The sequence below is a fragment of the Python bivittatus genome, unplaced genomic scaffold (assembly GCF_059951505.1).
Source record: "Python bivittatus isolate LINGU-HERP-01145 unplaced genomic scaffold, Pbiv_v1 ctg000530_np1212, whole genome shotgun sequence".
NCBI classification, from domain to species: domain Eukaryota; kingdom Metazoa; phylum Chordata; class Lepidosauria; order Squamata; family Pythonidae; genus Python; species Python bivittatus.
This window is the reverse complement of record NW_028277085.1, coordinates 6,911,472-6,938,148: the sequence shown is the minus strand read 5'-3', so window position 1 is coordinate 6,938,148 and position 26,677 is coordinate 6,911,472. Positions and strand designations below refer to the sequence as shown.

Sequence of the window (26,677 nt, the reverse complement as noted above, 5' to 3'; positions counted from 1 at the left end):
TTTTCTTAATACTAATTCTTTCAAAAATTAACCACATTAAGAGAATACTCTAAATAGCATTCTTCTATTAGAGCAGCTGCGCTAACATATGGCATGGGCAGTTCTTTTGCAATTATTTCCTACTGCAATAAAAGAATTAACTTTCTAGAGACACCCATGGAACAAAAAAGAGCCCCATCCATCCACTGAGCACAAAGACCATCTCAAAATAAAACCAGAATTCAAATATTGCTGTTTTCACATATATTTACGATATAAATACTACTTTGTTTTCACAGTACATCTTTAAAAAAAAACTACAGTCTGAGAAAGTCAGGTATGGGACAGCAGTGTAATGTCAAATGTGGATATCTATTAGGATAAAGTGAAATGCTTTGAGGAGAGACCTTTAAAGGGGAAAGGAGGTGCTAATTATGAGTTGAATCATGAGTAATCAAAATGTTTTTCTTTTGGTATGGTTTTATGTTTATCATGGGAACTAAGTGTGGGAAGAAATGAGCAATATAAAAGACATACATGACCCTCTCCTGTTCCCACATCCTTGCATAGTATGATAATGTAATGGAAGTTCAAAATCCCATCCTTATTCTAAGTGACTTAAGAATCACTGAAAAACACATCACACATCAAAGTAAAGGGTTCTGTATATATTTCAAGATTTCAATATTAATGTCAAAAATACGTAGTATGATTTTACATCAGATTTGTGCTACATTAGAACAGTAAAGACAAACATCACTTAAGTGAAAGGAACATTAAATATTAAATAGCCAAAAAATAAAATAAAATAAGGTGTAAACACTAAACTAATTTGGGAATCTGCTATTGCAACACATCCAATGAAGTGGTTTAAAACGAGTATAAAAAGTTTAGGACTAAGTGTGTTCCAGTCTATTCAAAATACACAAAGTTCATTCTAGAAGCCTTTTTGAACTGGTCCAAGAGCTCTGACTCCCATTTGACCATCCTTCTCACTACCTCCGTTATTCAACTTTTACACAGGATATTTTATTGTTTCGTCTTGAATAATAATCTGGTCATTGAGGAAATATTCTCACTGTTGTGTTTTGCTAACACCGGGGTGAAAACTGAGGATTCATTGGAGATTCAGTGTAAGATTTGAGTTCATATGCAGCGCCACTGTCCACTTCCATGGATTTTCGGGAAAACAGAAGTCTTACATCTCTGTAGAGGTAGATCTTTCCAGACTTGGAACTCTGGAACCTGGGAAGGGAACAGGTATCAAGAGCGGTCACTGATGAATGATCACATAACAACAGAACACCTCACAAGATGGGCCTCAGTAAGATTTAGCAATGTTTCTGCCTAGAAATCTAGTGAGCCTTCCCAGAATAACATTTTGTAAGGTCTCCAAGTTTCAGCCATTTTTAAAAGTAAATTATTTTTATTTCATATTACAGTTCTGCCAATATCCTTGGGTTTCATGAATTCTTTCGCATCACACAGGTAGTTCCTGTTTGCAACAATGACAATGTAAACTAGTACAAAAGGGACTGTTTTTCAGTTTGTCTGATGCTTGTTCCCCAAGGTTCACAGTTGAAATAAGAGCAAATTTTAAAAACTGATTGCAAACTTGCAATTATATATTCAGGCAAAGCACCATAGCATAGCACTAATTTGAAACAGTGGCCTTATTTTTTTCTACTTTGTCTCTCTCTCTCTCTGGACCGTCTTCTGCAATTCTAAAGAACAAGCTGGACTTTTAGTCCAGATGCAAGTACACCCATAAATTAATGTTTGGATATTACCTTATTTGAATTAGCTTTACAGAAGCTGGTTTAGTCATTGAAGAGGTCTAATGAGTTCAGATGAAAAGTTGCATTATTGACCTCTTAGGTTTTACAAGGCAACTTTTGTAAAAAGTAAATGTCAACTTTAGTCTGGTTCAAATGTTTTTGCTGACCACCACTTTCTAAGGTAGCTTTGCCATGGAAGTGTGACCCATCCTTAATTAGGGCCTCCCAAGGAGATTCAGCCATTAAACAACTGACCATTCTAAGACTTAATTTCTTTTGGAGAGGATGTCTATGATTTCAGCAGCTAAACTTGAGTCACTAATACCAAATCTATTGTTACAATAAGGAGAAAAAAATAGCTTCTTAAAGGTAGGGGATTTCTAAATGATGTGGAAAAGGGCTGGGTAATGGGTACCCAGGGACATATACAGTCCCTAAATTCCCTTTATATATCCCTTAAAGGCCCCTTTTGACCATTACTGATGACAAGTGACAGCACATTTCCTATTAATTGGGGAAAAGTATAGTGCAAGCGTAGTGCTGTAATAAGTGTATCACCACTGAAAACCAAGGAACCTAATGCCAGCTCTGCACACTTTGTGACCCTCAGTACAGCCCCCTGGCACGTCAAGTGCAACCCTTGGACCCCCAGAGGTCACGCCAGGGAGCACCTCAGAACTTTGTTTCCTTAGCCGGTGTCTCACCTCAGATGAATGAGGTAGCGTAATAGTCTCTCTTCAGTATGTCGAGTATTTTCTTTAATAATGCTTTTTTTTGTTTCTCGCTTCACAGGGACAGAAAAAGTTCTTTGCCGCAGGAATGTTTGATGATTGGCAGGCATCTCTCTTAAGTCATATATCACCACAAACATCTTCACCACAGTCTTGTTAGGATTAAATAAGGTCTAGAGGAAGAAAGAACGGCCAGGTGTTTGAGAATGGTATGAGTTCAATGAAATCACTGAAGCAGATAAAAAGAATTAAATATATTTATAGAGGTGGATCCCCTCCAGAAAACTTTTTCATCCAATGGAATGGAGGAAACTGTGGTTCTGGCCAACCCTAATCTAACACCAGACTCAATTTTCTCACTGGTGCTTCTTAAGTTGCAAAAATTAATTTTAACATATTTTCCCCACTTCCTAGTGCTTCTTTGGACGGACAAATACAGTTAGCAATCTTTATTTTAAGCCACTGGTCAACATTTCTCTTAAGTACATTTTAATTTTATCAGTTACTATTCCAAATTAGAAATCAATTTAAACAACCTCTGAGAGAGAGAGGGAAAAAAACCTCATTACAATGTCCAAGCTTGGTTTTATGCCTTTCTGTTCATAATTTCTTGTAGCAATATACTTTCATTTGTTCAGGGATGGTATTCCAAAGAATTACTAAATATTTTGATTAGAGAGCTAGGTATGTTAGTGTATTGCGGCAAAACAATATATTCCTTAGCACCTAAAACTAATAAACGTATTGTAACATCAGCTTTCATGAACTACAAATTATCTATGGAGTTGTAGCCTGAACAAAATTGACTAACAGACAGACACACATCCCTGTGGCTGGGGGAATGACAAAACTGAGGTTCAAAAGGAAATGAAATACTGAAGATGCAGACCCCTGATACTTGCATATTGATTACTGCCTTTCACAAAACAGTTATAGGTGTGACATAGACACTCTTGCATTAATGAGCTGATTAACTCAGTGTGATAAAAACCTTTGCCTTGACTTAATCATTGCTTAATAGAACTGATTCTATTAGGAATCACACTCTGCAAAATCTCTGTATTTTGCAAAAGGTTTAATTTCTCAACAGGAAACAAACCAGCTCCTTTGAACATTCAACTTATCTTTAGCTGACTTGTAGTAAGAACCAAAAGCAAACATTTAGACTTTGTCACCAAGCAGGATTCCAGGTTTCATAGAAATGAGCCCTGTCCTCAGTGGAAAAAAATAATGAAGAGTAAGTTTCCTTCTTACTCTTCTCAACCTAAAGCAACATGACTTCTGCAATTAACCATGTATCTTCACAAACACTATCTCCCTATTTCTCAGTTAGCCTAAATTGACTTGGTATGGTCAGAAGTGTACTCCTTCACCCAAAACAATAAAACCCAGCAACAGATTATTTTCACTTTCCTTGTCTTGGCCAAGATGGGCAACTAAGAATATCCTCGTAAGTCTAATGTCAAGCTTTCTTCAGAAGCAAATGTTTAGCTGTATATTAGAATAAGGCTTTACCAAAGCATTTCTATAGCTTACTGATTAGCAAGCTAGTTAAGTGTGGGTGTGAAAATTCAGGGGATGTATAGCTGACTCGAAAGAGATTTCATGAATGGTGCCTCATCAAATTGGAGAGTAGTATCATGTGAGGTGCCACAAGAATTTGTCCTGGGTCCTCTACTCTTCAATATTTTTTATTAATGAGAAGTTTAATGAAAAATGAATACATTAAAAGCAGTTTTATTAATGAGAGAAACTGGAAGAGCACTAAGAAGGCAATTAAGATCAGAGCAGTAGAAACTAAGTCCCAGAAAGAGAGACTGAAGGATCTTGTAAGTTTAGCCTTAAGCAAAGATGCTTAAGGAGGGATAGGACAGAAGTCTTCAACTACTGAAAAGCATGTCACACTACAAGAAGGACGAGACTTATCTTCTCTCTTTCCAATATGCAAGATGCAAAATACTGGATTTCTGTTACAGGAAAGCAAATTCCAACTGAATATTAAAAGAAGCCTCCTAATAGTATGAGCAATTCAGTGGTGGAACCCTTTACACAAAGAGGTGGTATCCTCCCTTTATTAGCTGTATTCAAGCAAAGACTAGACAGCCCTCCATCTGAGATACTTCAATTTGGATTCCTGCACTGAGCAGGGAGTTGGGCTTCAGGGCCCAAATGGTTCCTTCCAACTCTACGATACCATGGAGTTAACGTAATATCTGCCACACAGTACGTACCACTTGTATTGTTCCTGAAGGAGGTACCCGATAACCCCTTTTACCAAGGGACTCTAAAGCAATTACACCCTGAGAGGGAAGGAACAGAAAACAAGAAGCATAAGATTACAACTAGGCTTATGGACATAAGCATTAGCACATCAAAGTAATTAATTCACAAAATTACACTCAAGAGAAACTGATAAGTATTTTTGCATAGTCGCAACATTCAAGATTGTAATTAGTAAGAAGCATTACAGTCCTGTCTACTGTCTCTATTGGGGCTATGCAGCAATATTGGATTTAAAGGGGAAAATGTGGCTCAGACCAAATGCATCTTTTCTCAAAATCATGTGGCAGCCACATGAAACTAGAAGATGTAAGATGCTACGTATGTGCCCTTGCACACTTGGAATCATCCTTTGCCCTTCAAATCCAGAACTCTGCACAACCCCAATCCCCATAAGATAAATATTAGGTGAATGTTTAGTTTACAAATTGCATTTGCATTATTAGTTGCCAATGATAGTCACATATTTTTAATACTGAATGGCAGTTGCAACCCACTGAGAAAATAACAGCATATTAATGGCTGTGCTTATAAGGGAAGAAAAGCAACCTGACTCAACAGTACACTTTAAATGACTGTGTCAACACTCTTATTTAATCCAAAGGAGGTAATGTCCCAGGGTAGTCCCAGTAAAGGTATACAGGTAGTCCTTGGTTAATGACCACTCGTTCAGCAACCATTCAAAGTTATGACAGTGCTGAACAAGGAGGTCTGATGACCGGTCCTGAAGTTCCAGCTGTCCCAGCCTCCTCTCAGTCAATGTCATTGCAATCTGGACACTTGGAACCTGCTCACACTGACGACGGTTGCAGCGTCCTGTGGTCACCATTTGTAATCTTCCCTGCCGGCTTCCCACAAGCAAAGTCAATCGGGAAGCCAGCAGGGAATGTCACAAGTCGCTCTGGTAAGTCCCTCGCACCTTCCCTTGCCCGGCAGCAGCAACCCCCTGCCCTGCCACGCTCACACTGCACCCTGCCTGCTTGTGAGCCACCTGGGACTTGCTTAACTTGCAATCCTCACTTAATGATGGCAACAGGGACTGCCTGGATTGCCATTGCTAAGCAATGCAGTCCCATGATATTGCACTTTATGACTGCATCACTTAGCGACAGAAATTCCAGTCCCAATTATGGTTGTTAAGTGAGGACTACCTGTACTGAGGTTTTGTCAGCTCTTGGGGATGGAATCTACCTTCCAGTAATTATTTTATAAATACCTTTAAACATGCATATTTTTCCTTTCGAGAACAAACAAAATGGCTAATAGGTAAAAAAAAACACAAATCCTCTCATTTTGATTAACCAATGGCCATTACAGAGTACCTATTTATGTACTGTCTATCCTAGGATACGGGTAGAAGATCTGTCACTCAAACCACACTGATATATGAATTTATGTGACTCCCATTAATAAGAGTAATAGTTTCACTGGATTAGGAATTGGCAAGAATATAATACTTTTAATTATTACTTGTAATTCTATATGTCACAAGGATTCTCAAGCTTTGCAGTACTGTAACTGCCCCCTGGCACTTTTTCAGGCAAATTGAGGAGCAAAGCCTGCATGTTTTCAGTTGCGTTTGAACACTTCCACACTGCCTGTGGAAGGCTGATTAGGTTTTTTCTTAAAAAAAACTGTGCCCCCCAAAAGGTGCTCATGAAACCCCTGGGCATCCAGACCCACACTTTGAGAACTCCTGATATTTGTTCATATGTGGGCTGCTCATTTCTTCATGAAAATTAAAATGTGCAATGTATGAGACAGCTTCTAAGAAACTGCATTAATTTCCCATCAATCTAAAAGGAGTCACAGCTGATTCATAATGTCTATTTTGGAGCCTGGAACTTTTGGAGTTTGAATGACAAGACAAAGAAGAGCTGTAATCATCATAAATATGTTTGCTCATTCACTCTGCAGAGATGCCAGGAAGGAATGAGTATGTACTTCCATGTCAACTGCAGACAAAGCTAGCAATATAAATGTGTGCTTTTTAAAGCTGATGGCATGACTGATATTTTTCCATTTTAAGTGGTGTACTTTGACACTTAAATACAAACATGTACCAGAAAAAGGACAGCAAGGGATATCTGTATACATTAGGACTGTGCATACATTGAGAAGGATTGGGAATTAGTGTTACACACCTTGTACAAGTTGCAGCATTCTTCTATTTATTAAAGTAGCCCAGTGTTTTTCAAGCTTCTGAGCAAGCATGAAAAAAATGTCTAAGGAACAGACTTCTTAAAGTTAATCTCAGATCATATGGAAGCCTGAAAACAGGCAAGTTGCTTTAATGAATAGCAAGGAGGAGCTGTGCTAGGGCAGTCTCTTTTTCTGTACCATTTTTGAGGCATGAAAAGCCCAGGGATTTGTTTACAAAAAACCACTTTTTTTCAAAACAGGAAAAAACCACCAAACAGAACAAATGCACAGAAAGCTCAGATATCTACCATATAGGGAGAGGGTGCATTGTCCTCAGAAACGCTGTAAAAAGAAACTTCAACGGGAAGAGTCATGTGAGTTGGACAGAAAATTCCACTTGCTCCCACTTCAGCTGTGAAGCCGTCTACAATACCCAGGGGATCTAAACGATAGTTCAGTACAGATTCCTAAAAGGACAAATGCAACTTTAAAAAATGCATGAACAGTTATGATTTTATTGGTCAATATAACCATCTGGAAGATCAAGGAGCTTAACCACCCAAACACAGAGGCAAAATCACTAAAATACATGCATCACTGTTAAAAGCATCTTAAACCCTGAAAATATGATCCGAAGAAACGAGTTTTGATTTGCCTTCAAAAATGGAAAGAGAGGAGCCAAGGCAACTCTTGAAGAACAGGTAGCAGCACTTTGGGAAGAACAGAAGTCTAGATCAGTGTTTCTCAACCTTGAAAGTTTTAAAATGTGTGGACTTCAACTCCCAAAATTCCCATGCTGGCATGCTTAAAGTTGCCAAGGTTGAGAAACGCTGGTCTAGATAATGGCTCAAAAGGAAGTTCCCCGATTAAGTCAGATGACTAATTCTTCTGGCCCAGGGCTGGCCAATCCAACTGGCAACGGCTTCCAAAATCTCAGGAAGAAGCCATGGATATTACTGCATTCCTTTAACTGAAGATCAGCTGCCTGAACTCAGAACCTCCTTCATGCAGACAAACGGATCATGTTACACATAACATAGGAAAGAGTCAGTTTGTCAGTTACAAAAAGGAAGTTTTTGGAATATGTAAGTTACCTCAAAGTTTCCAAGAAGGCTAAGACTTGTAACAGATGGTGCACTGGAACTTAGAAGTGCTTTCTCATGGATGTCAGAATCGTTCTCTTTGCTTATACATCGTTGTGGACTAGTTAAAAAAAAAATACAGAGGTCTAACTTTCTTCCTCCGGTTCATGTGCATTCCAGTAATTTGTTTTTAAGACACAGGCTTCAAATACTTAGGCTTTGAAGTAAAAGGAATGTACACAATTTCAGTACTATAATACTGATAAGGCTGTCTCAAAAGAAACGTAACTCACTGCACAGATAGTACTTTGAAAAAAATGCTAGCATGAATAACACAAGGCATCTTTCTCTGCAGTCCTCAAGAACTTCTAGATGTTAGATTCACCAGCATTTTATAGCATTTCGTAGCTCTTCAAGCCAGACACAACTAAGCTGCCAATCTGCTTTGTCTCACTGGTTAGATAACAATTACCTCAGGTCAAATTATGGAATCCGGGCACTGCAACATTTATTTAGTTTATTTATCGTATTTATTTAGCTGCCCACCTCACATAAAAGTGACTCTTATTATTTATCAATAATAAATCAAAAAGTTATGAAAGCAATTTCTTCTGCTATTATATTTAGGTGTTTGTAACATGATATATGAATTCGAGAAAAACATACACTGATGACTGAACATTTGTGAACCTTTTAGAACAGTGCTTTTTAAACTTGGCAACTTTAAGATGTGTGGACTTCAGCTTCCAGAACTCCCCAGCTAGCATCCTGACTGGGGAATTCTGGGAGGTGTCCACACATCTTAAAGTTGCCAAGTTTGGAAAACACTATTTTAGAACTATGTGTAATCATGCATTATTGAGACCTACAGCGTGATCTGATTTTCATAAACAAACACCCAATTTAATGTGCCATGTCATATTTTATTGAACACACTGAGCCAACATTCACTGTCTTTTTTGGAAAGTATATGAACTTTAAATTTAGTAGCAAGTGGCATTTCCTTTAGCAGCAATTTCAAAGTTTTCCTGGGCTCATTGATCAACCGCACACGTCTATCTGAAAGTATTCTCCTCTTTTCAGAACTGCTTCAACTCATTCATCCTTTATTCCAAAATACTAATTTGCTCCAAAGTATATTTTAGAATACACAAACATTAGAAAAAAAAATTAATAAATACCTTTTGGAGGAGAAACATTTCAGATGCAATAATGATGCATCAAGATCAAAGCATCCTGTTTGTGTTTTTCTTTCAGGAGCCTGAAAAGGCAGAAACACAGCATGTTTTTGCACTGCAAGAGAGTCTGGAATTTTAGTGCATACAATATTTATGGTAATAATTGAAATTAAACAATTGAGACTACCACCAATTGGCCAGATGAGACATCTGTCCCAGGTACCAGAACTGGAGTTTTCAAACAGATAACTTGAAGGCCAAATATGCTGGCTTGCTTCATCACCATCTCTACTGCCACTATCACGATTTGATACAGTGGTACATTTGTCACGATGCAGTGATTTCTTTTATTGAATTTAATTGGAATCAATATACATAAGATAAGCATATCCAGAAATATACATAAGCACAAATGTATTTCCACCTCAGTTTGTACAATAATTACTTAGTTTAATGAACAGCACTTATGCATCATGCAACCGCAAACTAATTCAAAAAGGGGTCTGCATGAAATGATGAAAAAAGGTGGCATGCGGTGGCAGGAAAAAACAAAGTCTTCCACATATAATGCTAGAGTATCCACAGTTGTCACAGTATATTTAGAGCCAGAGAGAGGTTCACATTCTAGCCAGCTGGACATTCCTCCATTCTCACTTAAGAGAACCAGCCTCTTCACCAGTTCATCCAGGATCCATGAGTAAGGTGGAGAAAGTCTCTGCCTTAAGAACCTGGGAGATAAATTGAATTCTAAAGGGGGAAACCAATCCAGCTGCTGAGATTTCTGTAACCTTATCCTATCCTCTTTCAATACATCTTGGTAAAGAAACCCTGAAAGAATCTTGCTTTCTGTGGAGGTGGCGCAGCCGAGAACTTGACAAAAGTACTTCTAAGCTTATGGGAATGTCATTTTGATCACTCAAACTGGTTATCAAACTAAGCATTCTTTTTTCAAAACTAATGTTTTGTTTATATTTGTAAAAAGCAGTAAAACATTTGTACCAACCCCTAGTTATTTATTTGCCTGCATTCTTTATATACTACCAAATAACCTCTGGGTGTTTTGCAGTATAAAAAAATGAATGCACAAACAAAACACAACATCTAAACCCAATTATGAAATTAGTTATATAAAGTGTTTATAGGCTACTAGACAACCCGTGACCCGTTGGGTCATCGTTTCAGATATACTTCCTTACCTAAACAGAGAAACAGAAGGACCACAGGTGGGCAAAAAAGCAGTGGGAGCAGGAACAAATTCTGACTTCCTGCAGACTTCCCCATTGACTTTCCTCATGGAAAATCGGCAGGGAACACCAGAAATCTTCCTTCCTTCCTTCCTTCCTTCCTTCCTTCCTTCCTTCCTTCCTTCCTTCCTTCCTTCCTTCCTTCCTTCCTTCCTTCCTTCCTTCCTTCCTTCCTTCCTTCCTTCCTTCCTTCCTTCCTTCCTCCCTCCCTCCCTCCCTCCCTCCCTCAGGTTTAGACTTCTTGCCAGCTTCCCCACTGATTTGTGGGAAGCTGTCAAGGAGCACTGGAAAAGAGGGTCACTTAACCGCAGTTGACTGCGGCAGCATGGTGGCAGTGCTGAAGCAGCAGTAGCATCGTGGCACTGAAGTGGTAACAACTTTTCCAAATTTAAATAGCATGGGAGTCATGGGTCCTGGATTTTGGACATTCTGTAAGTTAGCCCATCTGAAGTTCCTTGGTTGAAAAACTGTGGCCTTACAGTGCACGGTTTCACTCAATTGAAGGTTACAAACAATCAAACAGATACAAGAGTTTAGTAGTACATAGATTATTGAAAAACCTGGAAAACAAAGGAAGGATGGAGCATGGCTCTAAAATAGCAACTTACCGGACTTGAAAGGAGAGGCAATCCAGTTCGGGGGTGGAAGGCCTTAGTAGAAGTCCCATCCAAGTGGTGAAAATTACTTTTGCGCCACACATGTTTAAGTGGTATTGTTTTCTGTCCAAACAAGACGACAACATCCTGTTATAAAGAGTGCAATTATGACTCCATTTTCCTAAGTTCTTTTGGATGATAGCTGGGCACGGGTTCCTCATGGACAATCCCCATCCTACAGATATTTAATCTTTAAAACAAATTAAGAGGTAACTTATTCCTATTCCTCCAGTGATGGAACTATAGAACAAGGAAACTCAGGAAATGTTGTCCTACCAAAACACCTGCTGCATCTCCCTTGTAGATGTGCTTTCAATGGTAACTTCTTTTAAAAGGTGGCAGTTGGTTTCAGAGGGCTAAAGGGCCACAGAATTTATAAGGGAACTAATTTATATTTTGATTCAAATATAAAGGACATGCTGGCTGGCTCACTTTCTATTTTCATTACCACAGAAATAGGTTTTATTTTATGTTTTATTTGTAAAATCCAGTATCCATTTTATAGCAGTTTTTAGGACTGCCAAGTAAAGATGGAAAAATTCCATGGGCCAAGATGCTTTTCCTTGAGAACTGAAGCACCTTTATTTTATAATAATTTTTGACTTAATACAATAATCTTTCAGTAGCACAGTAGCCAAGTCATAACTTTCCTACATATACTGTACTCTACATGTATTATTACTAAACCCATAAAGCATTTATGGATATTCAGCTTCACGTACAAGAAAAATTTATAAGGTATAAGGATTTCAGACACCCACTTTACAGAATTATGTATGGTTAAAAATCAAGCCAAAAGGAAGAAAAATGCCCTCCAGCAAACAATTAACACTGCTTTGGCCAGAAAAGGGTGCCAAATGTCTGCATACATCTTTCTTGTTCCTCATGCTGCAATGGTTTGTTCTTCTGGGTGTTGATATATAGATACACACACACACACACACACACACACACACACACACGGCAGAAATTAACTTTTTTCTAAGTCACTTTCAGTGCTTCAGGGAGGAACATACAACAGAACTGAAGGCATGCAAATTAAGTATCACCCACCAGCACCTCTGCATTCTTCTTTTGTTCAAACGAAGCAGCCAAGGAATCTTCTACGGGCTTCTTCTGACAATGCTTCTGTACTTCATAGTATGTTGGCTCTTCATTCTCATCATTTGTATTTTTCACTTTGTCTTGTTTACTTTTGCATTTGAAAATTTCATGGTCTTTATGTAAATAGTTTTCAATACTAGTGAGCTGGGAGTTTTGTTCACAAATATTTGATTGTTTTGATTCTTTATTTAAGTGCTGAGGCTCATATTTGTACCAGCTGTCAGATGTCTGCATTGTAGTCACTTTAACATTTTCAAGTATTCTGTACTGACCCAATTGGGGATTATTTGAACAGTGTGGGTTACTATTTTCACAAGAAATCGTTCTGTCCTTAAATTTACTTCTACAAACCAGTTCATTACTACAACTGAAATGTGAACACTGCTTGGCAATGCCTCTCTTTGCTACTTGAGGTTTATGGGGACAACCAGAAAGCACAGACTCCAATTTATCTGTCAGTTCTGATTTATAACCTTCTTTGCTACATGATTGGGTCATGCAAGTTAGAGGACTTTTACTTCTACTGGAAGGAGACTGACGAAATGTGTTTTGGACTACTTCACTGGTCTCTACTAGCAGCGGTTTTTTTCTAAACTGAGAGTTGGGGGATACCTTCTGGTCTCCATCATCATATCTAAGTAAATGCAGCGGGGTTGTTGATGTTTTAATTTTTGTTTTGGGGTTATCTACTGATAAAGCCAATCTAGAACTAGAGAAGGAATTGGGAGAGACTTCCTTGTTTTTCTTCAGCAGGTTGTCCTCTTCACAGGAGCCATGAAAAGCCTTTGGATTCGCTGCACTAATGTCATGAAAACTGAACGCAGGCCGTGCAACTTGTGATATTGGTGGATCACAGTGAGTCAAATGTTGGGCAATCCTTGTTATAACCTCCTGCCTCTCTTGAAGTAAAGAGCTTATGAGAGGGTTTGTTTCCTCTCTTGCCTGCTGGGAGCATTGGGTCACGGGAACGTAAGAGTGAGACAAGGGTGTTTCTGGTATTATTTGGGCTTTTCCAACATTTTCTGAAGAACTGTGTTCCAAGTTAGCAGCAGAAGAGGACAATTCTCTTCCTTTCTTCAGCAAGCTTTTCTCTTCATGTGCATGATGTAGGGCCTTGGAGTTCGCCACACCTATTTCATTTGTACTAAAAGCCTTCGTGACAGGTGATGCTGCTGGATCACAGTGGATGAGATGCTGGGCGATCCTTGCTATAACTTCATGCCGCTCTTGGAGTAAAGAGCCTATCAAAGGAATAGAATCTCCCAATGACTGGCGGGAAGAGTAGCCATTACGTACATGGATATCAGTCAAGCAAGAGGACTTTAAAGCTCTCTCTGATGTTTCTTGCAATAGTGTCCTACTGTCCACAGCGGCTGTGTAGCACTGAACTTTAGATTCTAATGATCCAAAGTCAGATCCAAGGCCAGTTAATGGATAAAGCTTCAGGTTTCTGACGGCAGTACTAAACTCAGGGCCTTGTTTTATTCCAAGCACACTTTCAGCCCACATCAGTTTGCCACAAGAACGCTGTGAGATGGGCACACTGGATGGTTCGGTCTTAACAGAATCACAGTGCTGATGTACATTATCCTCTTCTCTTCTCTTTTCATAGAAGCCAAAGTTGGTATGAATACTACAAGTCAGGACTGGGTAGTTAGATTGTCTAGGCAAAGATTGGACACTGACTTTCAAGGCCACATTGTGAGAAACATTTGGGACAGGGAAAAGATGTTCTGTTGGTGTCTGCGAAAATGTCCACTGCAGATCCACGTGAGCCGCACTTACTCTGAAACATTAAAAGCAAGATACAATGTCAAAGCAGTTTGTGACTAAATTTAGTGCAATTAATGTTCTAGTTCCTGAGTCTTTGGGCACACAATCTAAAATAATTTTTTAAAAATAAAACAAAATCTCTCCTAAATGGGATCATGCAGACTAAATAAATCAAAAGTAGTATGTAAAAACATACTTATCATCATCACAGGCCTGCTAAGAATGAACAGAGGGTGCTTTTTGCTGAAAGCCTACCTGTAGAGAATATTACGAGGCGCTGCTCCATGTGAAACACTCAGCCAAGCACTTAACTGAGAAAAGAACACAAAAGAGCGGACAGCCAATAAGAGGGTCTTCTCTTCAATAAATCGATCACCACTTCTAAAAATATATCAAAAAGAAACATATACATATTGGTGAAAAATACACAGAAAGGGCAGAACAATGTAGTTGAATGCAATTATCCTCCCAAAATAATAGTAGTAGTATATTCCCCATAACCAAATCATTCATGACCATTTTCCCTTTCATATTATTGCCAACGAAACTGCATGGATGCATTTATGTAGTCTCTGAGAGTCCACCTTGACTCAAAGGAAACAATTTTAATCCAGAATATGTACTACTGACTTTTTTCCTTATGTGGCAATTGGCTTCTAGCAATTTCAAGACATGAATACATATTGCTGGAAAGTGGAAAGCACTATTTGCCATTCATGAATATACACAATTGTAGGGGGAAAAAAGATTCTGCCTTAGTAGTGCCTATTACATAGTTGATATGATTTGAATTCAGGTAACTGATGATTATTGATTTATATTCATTCATTAATCAACTTTCTAGGCTCCCTAATTCCAAAACGATTTTGGGAGGCTTCACAATAAAAACCTATAGAGATATTATCATAGAGGGAGCAAATCCAAAAAAATACTTGTGCTATCTCCAAACCACACATTAATCAAAGCCTGAAGGAAGAGTCAGGTCTTCAAAGCTTATTTAAAGGCAGGCAGAATGGGGGCCATCTGACTCTCTGAAGGGAAGCTATTCCAGAGGACAGGGGCAACAACAGAGGAGGCTCCCTTCGTGGATCCTGCTAAGGGATAAGTTGACAGAGTTGGATGATATGGGATGGGAGACAGGCAGTCCCTCAGATGACTAAGCCCTATACTATCTTGGGCTTTAAAGATAATAACTAGCATCCAGAATTTTATCCAGAAGTTTACTGGTAACCAGTACAGCTCAAAAAGCAGAGGAGTTACATAGGCATAGCAAGGCCAGCCCATCACTGATCGTGCCACTGTTTCTGGCCCAGAGACACCTTCATGGCAGCCCCATGAAGAAGACATTGTAATAGTCCATCTGTGTGATAATTTTTAACTTGCACCTGAATTTAAATGTTGAAGTTTTCATTCTATTCTGTTAGTAAAAAACGGGGAAAAAAAGAAAAACAGTTTTTATATCACTGTTACCCTCCAAATCCTTGCTTTAACCCCAATAAAAATCAACTTGCCTTGAAAATCAGTATCTTCTTTGCATGTAAGTAGTAAGAAATGTTACAAAACAGAAATTTCTGAAAGCCTGCAGTGAACTTCAGTCCAGACCAACTCTCATAATAAAAAAACTTACTGTCGTGGAACTGGCTCTAAAATCCACCTTTCCAACAACAGGGCGTCTTGCTTGATTGCAGGATCATTTAAGTCATTCCCTTCAGTGGTGGGTCCTTCATCACTATAGCAACAGTCTGGAAGTAGCATCACTTCTATCATAATAGGAATATTGTTCTTCCACAGCAATGCAACTTCAGATCGGGTATGCCTAGCTTGACGGCACTTGAACAAAAGAATCAAACAATCCAATATTATGTTTACATCAGCCTGCGTATAAACCACATAGATCTTTCCCAACTGGAAGTGGCAAAAAAAAGTCTATAATGCATTTTTGAGAGGTAACTCCATTTATCAAACCCTGTGGTTTCGAGTTAATCCAGCTGGCACCGTTATACTGTACAAGAACTTAATCTGGCAGACCCATGATCAAATGTACTTACTTTCTAAATACGATTGCTTGCCTAACATAAACAGGAGATTAAATATTGTTGGCCAAGCAGTGAGAGACTGAACCATGAATAACAGGGATTCAATCATTTTTTTATTAACAACACGGTATATCTTTATTTTTATAATACTGCCCTTTCTGTCTTATTTCCAATTCTACATTCTGCTGTTCTACACCCTATGCTCAGAAAGGGGGGATATAAATTGAAATAATCGTTACGGTTTTATTATTACTGAATGTTAGAGGATAAAATACAGCCCAGCCTAATCTAGAGATTTGAACCTGAATAAATCATTCAGGTTTTGTTGCTGGTGGCTTTCTATTTTTCTACAAGTTAGAGAATTCTTGTGGGCTGAAACCTCCTATCACATAACATCCATCCTTTTGACCAATGGGTACAACAAGGTTTTGAGAAGGTTAGCAAGTTTCTCAGTTTTATAGGGTTGTAATACATTCTCAGACAACAAGCACCAAAAGCATTTCAGCTAAATGCGTCAGTGATGATATGTTATAGTATTTAATGTTGATTTGCAGAAGATCCAACTTGCCAACAATCATAAGCATGGATCATACCTGAACCAATTTGTCACTGCATTCATGCTTAGTTGTTATTGGTTGACTTGACTGTGCTGGAGGGCAGTGGAAACCTTCAGTCCTGCCCTTAATCGAGTATTCTGGTGTTCTACCTTCAGTAATCAGCAAGGCCAAGTTGACGAGGAATTCCTCAGCTTCATATTCAAAGTATTCATCTAAGGTGTCTTAACAGAGAAAACAAAGGATCCAATTATATAAACACCAGTATAAATAGCTTGAAGTGTGTGTGTGTGTGTGTGTGTGTGTGTGTGTGTGTACTCATACATTTAATTTTCTTTGACAAACCCATGTTTTTTTTAAAGTTTATACTCCTACACGTTCTTTTTATCTCATAATAAATAAATTCTTGGTGACCACATGGACACATCTAGATAACAACAACAGTCTTAACAACAATAAGGAAGTAACCTAACCTGCTTAGCTTTCGAGATCAGCTAAGGTCAGCTAGGTGCTGCCTAGAGGTGACCTCAGGGATACAACCATGTAGATTTCTTGACAGTATATGGAAGTGATTGGCTCCTTCCTTCTTTCGGAATTTTTCTTCTTGACTTTTCAGGCTAGCCTACAATCCTGGGCTTTCTTGGCGGTTTCCCATCCATGTATTAAGCAGGTATGACCTTTTTCAAGATCAGGCAGGGTAGGCTAGGTCCTTTTATCTACTAAACCAGCTTAAACTATTTTCAGCATTGTTAATTAAAAGTTTACCTAATTGAATCCTCTGGTTTACTGCTGATCAAGGGATATATATTATCTCACAAAAGGATAAAGGTATCAGTTTTAAAAACCAGATTTGTATTCTTTCAAATGGATAAACTCTGCACTGTTTCAAAAAGAAACATGCCAACATTATTACCTGTCAATATGGGACCCTTAGATATACGAAACAGTCTAGCTCAAAGGTTCATAGAGCTCAGTATTCCTAATTAGCAGGACTGTTCTAAAATTATGTTTTTCCTCTGGTTTTTTTAAGATGGAACTTTCATTGTTAGAACACATGTGAATAATAAATTCTGCATTAAGTTTTGGTGCCCTGTTAAATTCAGAACATGTAAGAATGTAGAAATTGAAGTATTTTTTAGATAAGGTATATTTTCTTTATAAATATCATTTTAGGTAAGTTTTAGAGAACTTGCTCGCCTACCATTTCAATGATTTTTAAAAGCTTTGAATAATGGGCATCTTCTTTCCCAAGCTAGCTTTGCAAGGAACATAGCATTAACTGTTACAGCATAAGTCTAGTCTAAATTAGTACTAAGAAATAAAATTCAGCAATTCTCAGTAGATAAAACAGCAGCTGGCAGTGGCCTTCAAAAATTATGCATCTGCTGGAATTATGTAACGAATTCTGTTGTTTATCTTTTATGACAATCACCCCACTATGTAACACTGAAGATTACATTTGCATCCTGCTTTAGTGTCTAAGCATTTTTAATTATTATAAGTTTATGGTTTGTAGTGATTTAGTTACAGAAGAACACAATCTTTTAGGGCCTGCTTCTAGAACTAATTAAATTTGATTTCTAAGACTGTAAACCAAGGGACAGTATTGTGATAAGGGAATCTGCTTGGCAGGAGATTAAGAATCTAAAATGCTAGTATGCGAATCCACAACTATGTTAGAAGACCAAATAAATAGCCTTTATATTTCCCTTACATTATTTGATATTAACTTATTGCCTTGCAGGTGTAAAACTATGGACTGCATCCATATTTTGTTATATGTTTCTGAGTGGATCTACTGTAACCAATTGGATTTCAATCATATCTAACGCTTCCCATTGATTTTTATGGTTTTATTCCATAAAACTTTTATTCCATCTGACTAACTCTGGATTCCTCCATGTAGGAAAAATGGATTTCTAAATGATTCAGTTCTATTTCCCAGAGTACACAAAGTGTCTTACAAAACATTGGTTTAGTAACAAAGACACTCAGAATATAACAATCTGGAAACATTATCAACATGCTGGAGAAACAGCTGCAGAACTCTTGTTAAAAATAATGTTCTGAAGAGTGTCCTCTAAATAAAATGAGTTCTGCCACTCCTTAAAAGTCAGCAAGAGGCCAGGCATACCTTTCTTATAATGACAATTTCAAATCCTGTGTGTCATTCCTGATAATGCTGCCTATCATCTTGATCTTAGATAGGAAAGAGATTTAAGGGGATGGGAGGAAGGGAGAGGAATGAGAGGCTGTTAATGAATTCTGCTTCTAGCCAATCTCACACTTTTAAAAGGTCACAACCAGCATTCAGATCATACACAAATCCAAAAGTGACACAGATATCAGGCAGATCCTTCTTAGGATTCAAAATAAGATTGCATTGTGATGGTAATTCAAATCCAAACTTTGTATATCTACAGCACAATCCAATGCATGTTTACTCCTATTCCACAGGATTTCCTTTATTATCTAGTATATGTTTTAGAGTGCAGTTTTAAACAATACTGTTCTAAATTACAGAGAATAGAGCACAGATTTTGCATAGATGTTTAAAAAAACAGTGAAGTATGGAATATTTCTATTTAACACATGATGAAGGCTAGGAAAATCTGGAACAGCAATTTTGAACTGAGTAATCTGAATAGCCCTTTTTTAAAACTGGACATTGCTTCTTTGTTTAAAAATGTTTCAGAATTTACAATATTTCAAACTATTTCATTAGATTAAGAAATTCTGAATTTCACTCTAAGGCCTATTATATAAAATCAGAATCATAATATAATCCTTTCCCATCTAGACAAATTCATGCAACTGCCCAGAATCAGTTTTCACATAGTGGGACGTAACCAGGAGTAAACCTTGGTGTCATACAATACCTTCCAAATACATGGCAATCACTGTATATATGTGTTCGTGCAAATGCCTTCAAAGGGCAATCCATTTGACACAGAAAAATAAAGCAGACTCTCTTCAGTGAAGCTTGATATGGGAAATGTCCCTGTACGGGTAGTCCTCAACTTACGACCACAATTGGGACCGGAACTTCCGTTGTTAAGCAATGCAGTAATTAAGTGAGTCATGCCCAGTTTTCTCAGCACCATCATAACTTCAAACGATCATTAAACATCATAAGTCGAGGACTACCTGTAATAATATACATTCATGTAATTTTCTTGGAAGCAATATGCAAGTATTTTGCCATTGCTTTTGGGTATGTTTTGCTTTCTTCCAGCAAGTTTTGTTTTTCAACTTTCCAGTCTAGCTTGCTGCCCTGGTGTCTTCCCATCCAAGTATTAACCTGGTCTGCTTAGCATTTTGAGAACACACATGTTCCATTAGGTAGCAGCATAAATCCACCACCTTTATTTGTCAAGAATATAGAGTTTTTAGTTTTAGTTTTAAGAAATTCTGTTATTTATATTAACTGTGAAACCAGAAAACTATGGTCAAAAATTTATCATCTTATTCACTGAGCCAGTTAATAGAATAATGAATTCTATTTACAGATCACACTAAGCCATAATATGATCTGGTTTTACTCAATAAATCATGGTTAAATAAACCATAAATTAATGTGATACACAAACCAGTTACTATCATGAAAAAAGTAATGTATCTTCAAACTTAGACAGACAAGAACAAAATCTTTATGAACAGCGCACACAATATAGAGGAAACATCTACAAGAGACATTTAAGCTGCTTCCAAGGAATGCTTTCTTGCACTCTGTGGTGTGCAATAATTGAGGTATAAACCAGAAGAACAGGAAGATGAAACTGAAAAAGGAGGTACATCCCAAGTTGTGTAAGTGCTTTCTCAACAGTTTGGACAGTGTTGGTTCTATTGATCTCTTGCCTCACAGGGTCACATCAATCCTCATGTTGGTTACAATCATCACAAGAAAGCCATTACACGTAATAGATTATCTCCTCTGAACCAAGCCCCGGAAGGACGGAAACATACGTTCAGGTTTGTTTTCTGTTTAGACTGATCAACAAAGGCAGTAAATGATAAATCTTCTTTAAAAAAAGAATATTTCAAAGAATGTTCCACAAATCTCTTCAAATTTGGAAAGAACCTGAGATTTCAGAAATATGAACATTTAAGTAAGCAATACTGGCAGGATTTGGCCATTCTTATTTAAGGTGCCATTTCTTTTGTTTCATTAATAATTCCATAAAGTTTCACGTCTACATGTTATAGAATAATTTAAGATAATTTTCCAAAGTTCTTTAGAAAAAGAGGCTAGAAGACATGTACAAGAAATATGTATCTATCATGTATAAATGCATAATGAGAAAACCTTCTGTTTCCTTAAACAATAATGCTTATTTCTTGCACAAGCCCTCAGATAATCTGGGGCTCCCTATCAGGAAATCATACTATTATACTCTCATGATCAATATTCAACTAAAACAGGATAAAATTCCAAAACACAAGCTTTGACCTCATTAACGCTTTCTTCCTTCTCACTCTACTCATATCTGTGTGTCAATCAGGATTACATTGCATTGCATGATAAAGTAAACTCTGGTCCAGAAAAGTTTGTTGTTTTTTGTTACAAAAGTCTAGCATGACTACTTCTTTGGAATAACCTCCATAATGTCTGCTATCTGAGGCTTGCACAATTTGCAACTGACCAAGCTAAATCCATGCACTGTGCCCAGACATCTGCTTGGGGAATCTCTTCTTATCACCCATTTTTGGACACACATACATACATGCTTCTCAAGCTATGCAGGCTTAATCTAATAATACATATTCCCATTCCTGTCCCATCCATGATGAATCAAATTAAATATTACTTTACTATTGAAACACTGGAATTAAAAAACTTAACAAAGTTTCTCCAGGAGACATACCTTAAACATTCATTGGCCATATGTAGATCTTGTCTGATTTTTTTTAATTATCCCAAGGTAGTAAGAAAATATGTAGATACTATACTTCTTGGTTCTTCATACAACCCCCTATCCTATCAGAATAACCCTACCTTCTTGGCTATTATTCCTTCTAATAATAGTTGGTAGGAAGAGGACGATGTAAATGAAAATATTTGCATATTCTTCATTGCCTCTAGGTTTCAATAGGAAAGGCAAGTGGTGGTAAGTGGGAAACTATGGAATGTACTAATATTTTTAACAAAGGAACCAACCTGATGCAGACCTAATTCATACAATATACTTAATTCTAATGTGATTTGTTGATTTTTAGAGTGCAAATGAACCAATTAAATAAACCATGGTTTTATGTGATTTGAAGCCAATCTGCTAATACCAACATCTTCATAAAATAACAAGCACTGAATCTCTAGGATTTCTGACAAATTCTAATTCATATCTTATTTTTGGAATAATGCATTAATGCCAAAAACAGGAGGCTTTCATCAAAGTGGGAAGGGAGGAGAGCCAAACCATATTAATACAATTGGACAAACTGGAATTGAATTTCTTTGGCCAAGCATGGTTTTCTATCTAGCCTTTTGTTGCTGAATATTATATCAAACATTAAATGGACATTTTTAAGATAACATGCATACAGTATTTAAAATTATTACTGTATAACCTATCATATATAACATATCATGATTCAAATCACAGACTTCCATGAAATAATGGTTTATTTTCCCTCTCATTTTTTTGGACTATGAAAAATCCAGATGTAATTTTGAGTTCAGTAATCCAGCTTTGTTCTATTATCAGGGGCACAGGTAACTTGAGTTGGTGCAATCAGTTGGATGTAACAAAACTTGAGAGTCTATTTCAAATTCTGCAATGCTGTTAACACTAAACACAGACTTCTATGCAGCTTAAGCTCTTGTTCAACATCTTCACTGTGACACAAAGAAAATTCCTATAAGACATTATGTATTCACACAACATACTAAGCAATAGCTTCTTTAATCATGGTTTACTGAAAAAGTCACAACAGATGGATTCAGAAAATACTCTGAGGCACAAACAAATACTTACTAAGCATGTTGTGTAAATACAACCTAGATGTAGAACAAGCCCTACAGCATATACTAATATCACTTCAACATCTCATACCTTTGATGGATCTTTAAAAACAATGAATGCTAAGGTAAAAAAGAAAAAAGAAATTATTCCTTTTATGAAAGTTGATCTCTGAAGCCACAAAGTGCAGGATGATCTGCAAGAGGATCTTTGCATGGCTCTGACCTAGTTTCACCCTTCTTATCCCAGAGAGTTATCCCAGTTGCAAACCTTTCCTGCATGAAGGTTATTACTGAATATGAGTTTTGTAACAGCCAGGGCAGTATATTCTTAGAACACGTTTTCTGAGAGAAAGGATTCACAGCTCAAAATAAGCTTCTCCACTGTCTTTAGGCCCAGTAGCCTCTGAACCTACTATCATAACAGACTCACAGCTGCATGGCTTTTTCTAAACAACAGCTGCATTCTTCTAGTCCTGAACAAGGAAAAGGAAAGGAGACCCAGTTATAGTGTTAACATTAAATATAGTAAGAAATTACTAATGTTCAGAAAAATTCTATGAAGAGTTCAAGTAATGTGTTTCTTATTTACAGAGGATTAGGGAAAAAAACTTTAAGCTGGTTACTCTTTCAGATTTTGCTGCCAATGAATGAATCTTTTTCCAGCATATTCATGGACATGAATGGTTGTACAGTACTACTCAATCCTGATAAATGTTTTAGTCATTTCTTTTATCCAAACTGCTCATCATATTCTGATACCAAAGTCACTAAAGCGTGTCAAGAAATACAATTAAGAGGGGAATATTATAATCTTTTTTAGATTCTGTGACTGCTTCTCTTCCCTCCAGGTTATGCTTGTTTATTAAAGCCTCTTCTGAAAAAAAAAAAAAAGGCACTCCCTAAAGTTAAACTGGTTTTAAAACTTAAAAAAAAAAAAAGCCCTTGTATCTTGTCCCAAGCTTTATAGACCTATCATCAATATTCTGCCTGTATTGCATACCTGTGACTAGAAGACACATAACTGCTGTATTAGCATGACAGTCAACTAACCATCAATTAATGAACATATTGGGTTTGTACAACACACTGACCCACCAACTAACTTCATCAACCTCCATTCACTATTCTGCATCTCCAAAGCCATCCACTCCCAACTCCAGGCTGCTATAAAATGGTTGCAGATCCTTGTCTTCACAAAAGACACATTTAGACACCATGATGATAAAGAAGAGCACTGATCAATTACTCATGTTTGACATCTCCAGCTCTCCTGGAGAGCTCTATCTCTGGTTTACTCTTACAAACAAACCAAGAACTTTGGTTTGTTTTTTTTACAACTCTGGGTCAGAAGTCATGATTGCTCTCTGGTTTAGACTGAGTTTACCCATCATGCTCAACCATGCATTTCAAAGTTTAGATACCATGTTATGTGAATTAATTCACTTAAATTCACTGAACTATGGTTAAACAAATCACAGTTTAGTGTGTAAACACAGTCATTTTGACTGAAATTCAAACTGAATCAACATTACAAAGAAGAAATCTAACAAAGGTACTTTACACACAAAATATACTTATTTATATATAGTATATATATAATAAACATTTGGTTTTAAGACAAGATAGCATAACAGAAATATCTAGTGTAAGTAGTGCATATGAAAACACCTTAACTCAGCCTAGCAATATGGGCAAGCAATATGTATGTAGAAATAATTCTTATTCCAGTCTACTTCAACTCATTTATACAGAAGCAGCAGCTCTATCCATGGAGAAGAAAAAGTACACAGAGTTGCAACATCCAAATGAACCAAGAATGTTGCTACACTGGTACGTATAGGAATAATATTTGGCCTCCAAATGTTATTGAACTACAACTCCCAGCATCCTTGACTACTGACTATGCCAATGACATCCGGACGGTGACTAATTTCTCACCATTGTATTACTGAATCTTTACATTGCACTAGAAAGATTTCAGTAATGTGATACTACCTACAATGACCAAAGTTAAGCATTCTCAAGTTTTCCATAGCTTATCTCCCCACCAACTGTAATTAAATGTTTGGTATGTTTGCAAAGCTTCCTGACTGCTAAAATTGAGAAATTCAAGCCCATGAATTTGTTTCTACAACAAAGACATGTAGATTTAAATTTTCTAAACGTGAAATACAAGAGTCCAATAGAAATACTCCCACACTCTCTCCATGAAGAATGTAAACAGAGAGTACAATGATTGTTTAAATCAGATGTCTGCACCTTCTGAGCTACTAAGATATTGAATCTGCAGTGAAAATTAGCTAATTGTTATTTTTTCTATTTCTTTGAAAACCTTAAGTCTCCCACACAGTGCAACAGTGAACGGTGAAGTGTTAGTTTTTTATTTCTCTACCTCCCCCACCCTTTGTTGAGTAGTAGCTTAAAAAAAAAAAGATACATATCACCAGTCTGATTTCAAGTCATGACTGTTAATGTTTTAAATAATTGTATTTTCTTGCTTTAATACCAAACTGTGAATTCACCACTATGACACATGATTTTCAGGAATCAGTAATAATTTCTCCAAGCTTTGAAAGAAATTTTACCTATACACACAAAAGAATACAGTCAGTTAACCTTACATTTTAACAGTGAATAATAAGGCAAGCACGGCTATTACCTGCTCTGTACCATAAATCCGTATTGCAAAAAAGGAGGTTTGATATTCCAAAGCCTGTGTATTTGAACAGGTATATCTCTAGAACACCACAGGAATAGAGAACGTGAAGCAATGCAAAATTTCAACTTGGTATGTGATGCTATCGTTTCAGCGGTGTTCAAACAACTGTAGGCTTTGAGATCAATAATGAGGCTGTTCAATAATCAAAACACACAGTTCAACTTCACCAAAGTGTTTTATTCCTTTGTGAAATGCTACTTCTAGAAGAATTTGACCACATCTTTGCCCTCTTATCATTCCTCCTTCTTCCTTTGTTCAGAATCAACAATATTTAACTCTTTTCAATACTCTTTGTCCTCAGAAGTGAGCTTAAAAACTGTTAAAATCATCCATGTGTATTATTTTCACGTAGACAAAGAAACGGCAGCCTATGGTTAACACCAGTTCACTGAAGAAGAAACACACATACACACACACACACACACACACACGTTCGGGCTCATAAACAACCTAAGAGCATTTAAGCATTTAGAATTATTTCCCTTTTGATTACACACCTTCTCTGTGCAGCCCTTTGTTTCCACTGTAAACCATACTGGAATCGTGGTGGAAAAGAAGTGCCCTGGCCGCAAAAGGGGCTACACTGTCAGTATCACGAGGATCCAGATGTCTGCAGTAGCGAACACAAAAATGTTCAGCTTTGGGTACATATTCAGCCTTTCTGGGCAAGACATTTTTTCCACAAAGAAGGCAGAGTAAAGAGTGCACATAGCAACAGAACTCGCAGCTGATTGGCCGGCAGGCGTGCTTCAACCCTTCACTGCTCACAAGGGCTACTACAGTTTCCTGTCTGTTTGGCAGAAGTATCATGTTTTCTTTTCGCCTCTTGTGAACCCAGCTGTGTTTGGGCAAGAGGAGAGGAAAGGAAAGCAGAACAACAAGGAGCAGGACACCCTCAATGTGGCGCTGAGGGTTGCTATTATTACCCTACCCCTTTAAAAAAAAAAGGCATCTTCCTCTTGAACATATAACATAGTCATGCAAGGCCACTTAGCTTGAAAAACTGTTTTGCTGGCAATCGGCGTCATTTTACAGGCTTTATTAAAGAACAGAAACCACCGAGAAAGGCCAGCTGATACTTCGGCTACTATTTCTGTGTCTACATAAACAGAATCAAGCATAACCCGAAGACGGGCAGGAAGCCACCCGTTCCAGGCATTCGCAGCCAGAAGGTATGAGGGGAGAAAATATTCAGCATGCAGGAAAGTTCTGAAGCCAAGTGCAAAAAAGGAGTTTGAAGAAAAAGGAATTAAGAAGCCAATGACGGTGCTCATCTTTATTGAGAAGAAATGGACTGGAATTCTTCTGCTTTTATGAAGCGGGTTTCTTTCTGGTGCAATGAAATATGTAGACATTACACGACATTGCATAACACCTAAGATACAGTTTGCTTAACCATGACTCATTGAATAAGCTGCAATTGGTATGGCTCACACAACACACTGAACCACCAACCATA

At 37.4% G+C, this 26,677-nt stretch overlaps 1 protein-coding gene across 3 annotated transcripts in view; it reads right to left on the bottom strand.

Moving 5' to 3' along the window:
- Nucleotides 1–234: 234 nt before the first annotated feature.
- The window catches only part of ATOSA (atos homolog A), a 38,073-nt gene continuing 11,630 nt past the window's right edge, over nucleotides 235–26,677 (bottom strand). Inside the window, exons 1-12 of one of the 3 annotated variants that reach the window (XM_025176609.2) lie at nucleotides 25,716–25,886; nucleotides 16,577–16,761; nucleotides 15,575–15,777; nucleotides 14,203–14,328; nucleotides 12,124–13,960; nucleotides 11,023–11,157; nucleotides 9,174–9,253; nucleotides 8,005–8,113; nucleotides 7,219–7,377; nucleotides 4,720–4,788; nucleotides 2,462–2,661; nucleotides 235–1,224 (exon numbers count right to left, since the gene is read on the bottom strand). In XM_025176609.2, the coding sequence (XP_025032377.2) occupies nucleotides 1,071–1,224; nucleotides 2,462–2,661; nucleotides 4,720–4,788; nucleotides 7,219–7,377; nucleotides 8,005–8,113; nucleotides 9,174–9,253; nucleotides 11,023–11,157; nucleotides 12,124–13,960; nucleotides 14,203–14,328; nucleotides 15,575–15,777; nucleotides 16,577–16,761; nucleotides 25,716–25,752 (3,294 nt within the window). In that variant the 5' untranslated portion in view covers nucleotides 25,753–25,886 and the 3' untranslated portion in view covers nucleotides 235–1,070. Of the gene's footprint in view, nucleotides 1,225–2,461; nucleotides 2,662–4,719; nucleotides 4,789–7,218; nucleotides 7,378–8,004; nucleotides 8,114–9,173; nucleotides 9,254–11,022; nucleotides 11,158–12,123; nucleotides 13,961–14,202; nucleotides 14,329–15,574; nucleotides 15,778–16,576; nucleotides 16,762–25,715; nucleotides 25,887–26,677 lie in introns of those variants that run through there. The other 2 variants (XM_007422168.4, XM_025176614.2) reach the window with 2 other exon arrangements.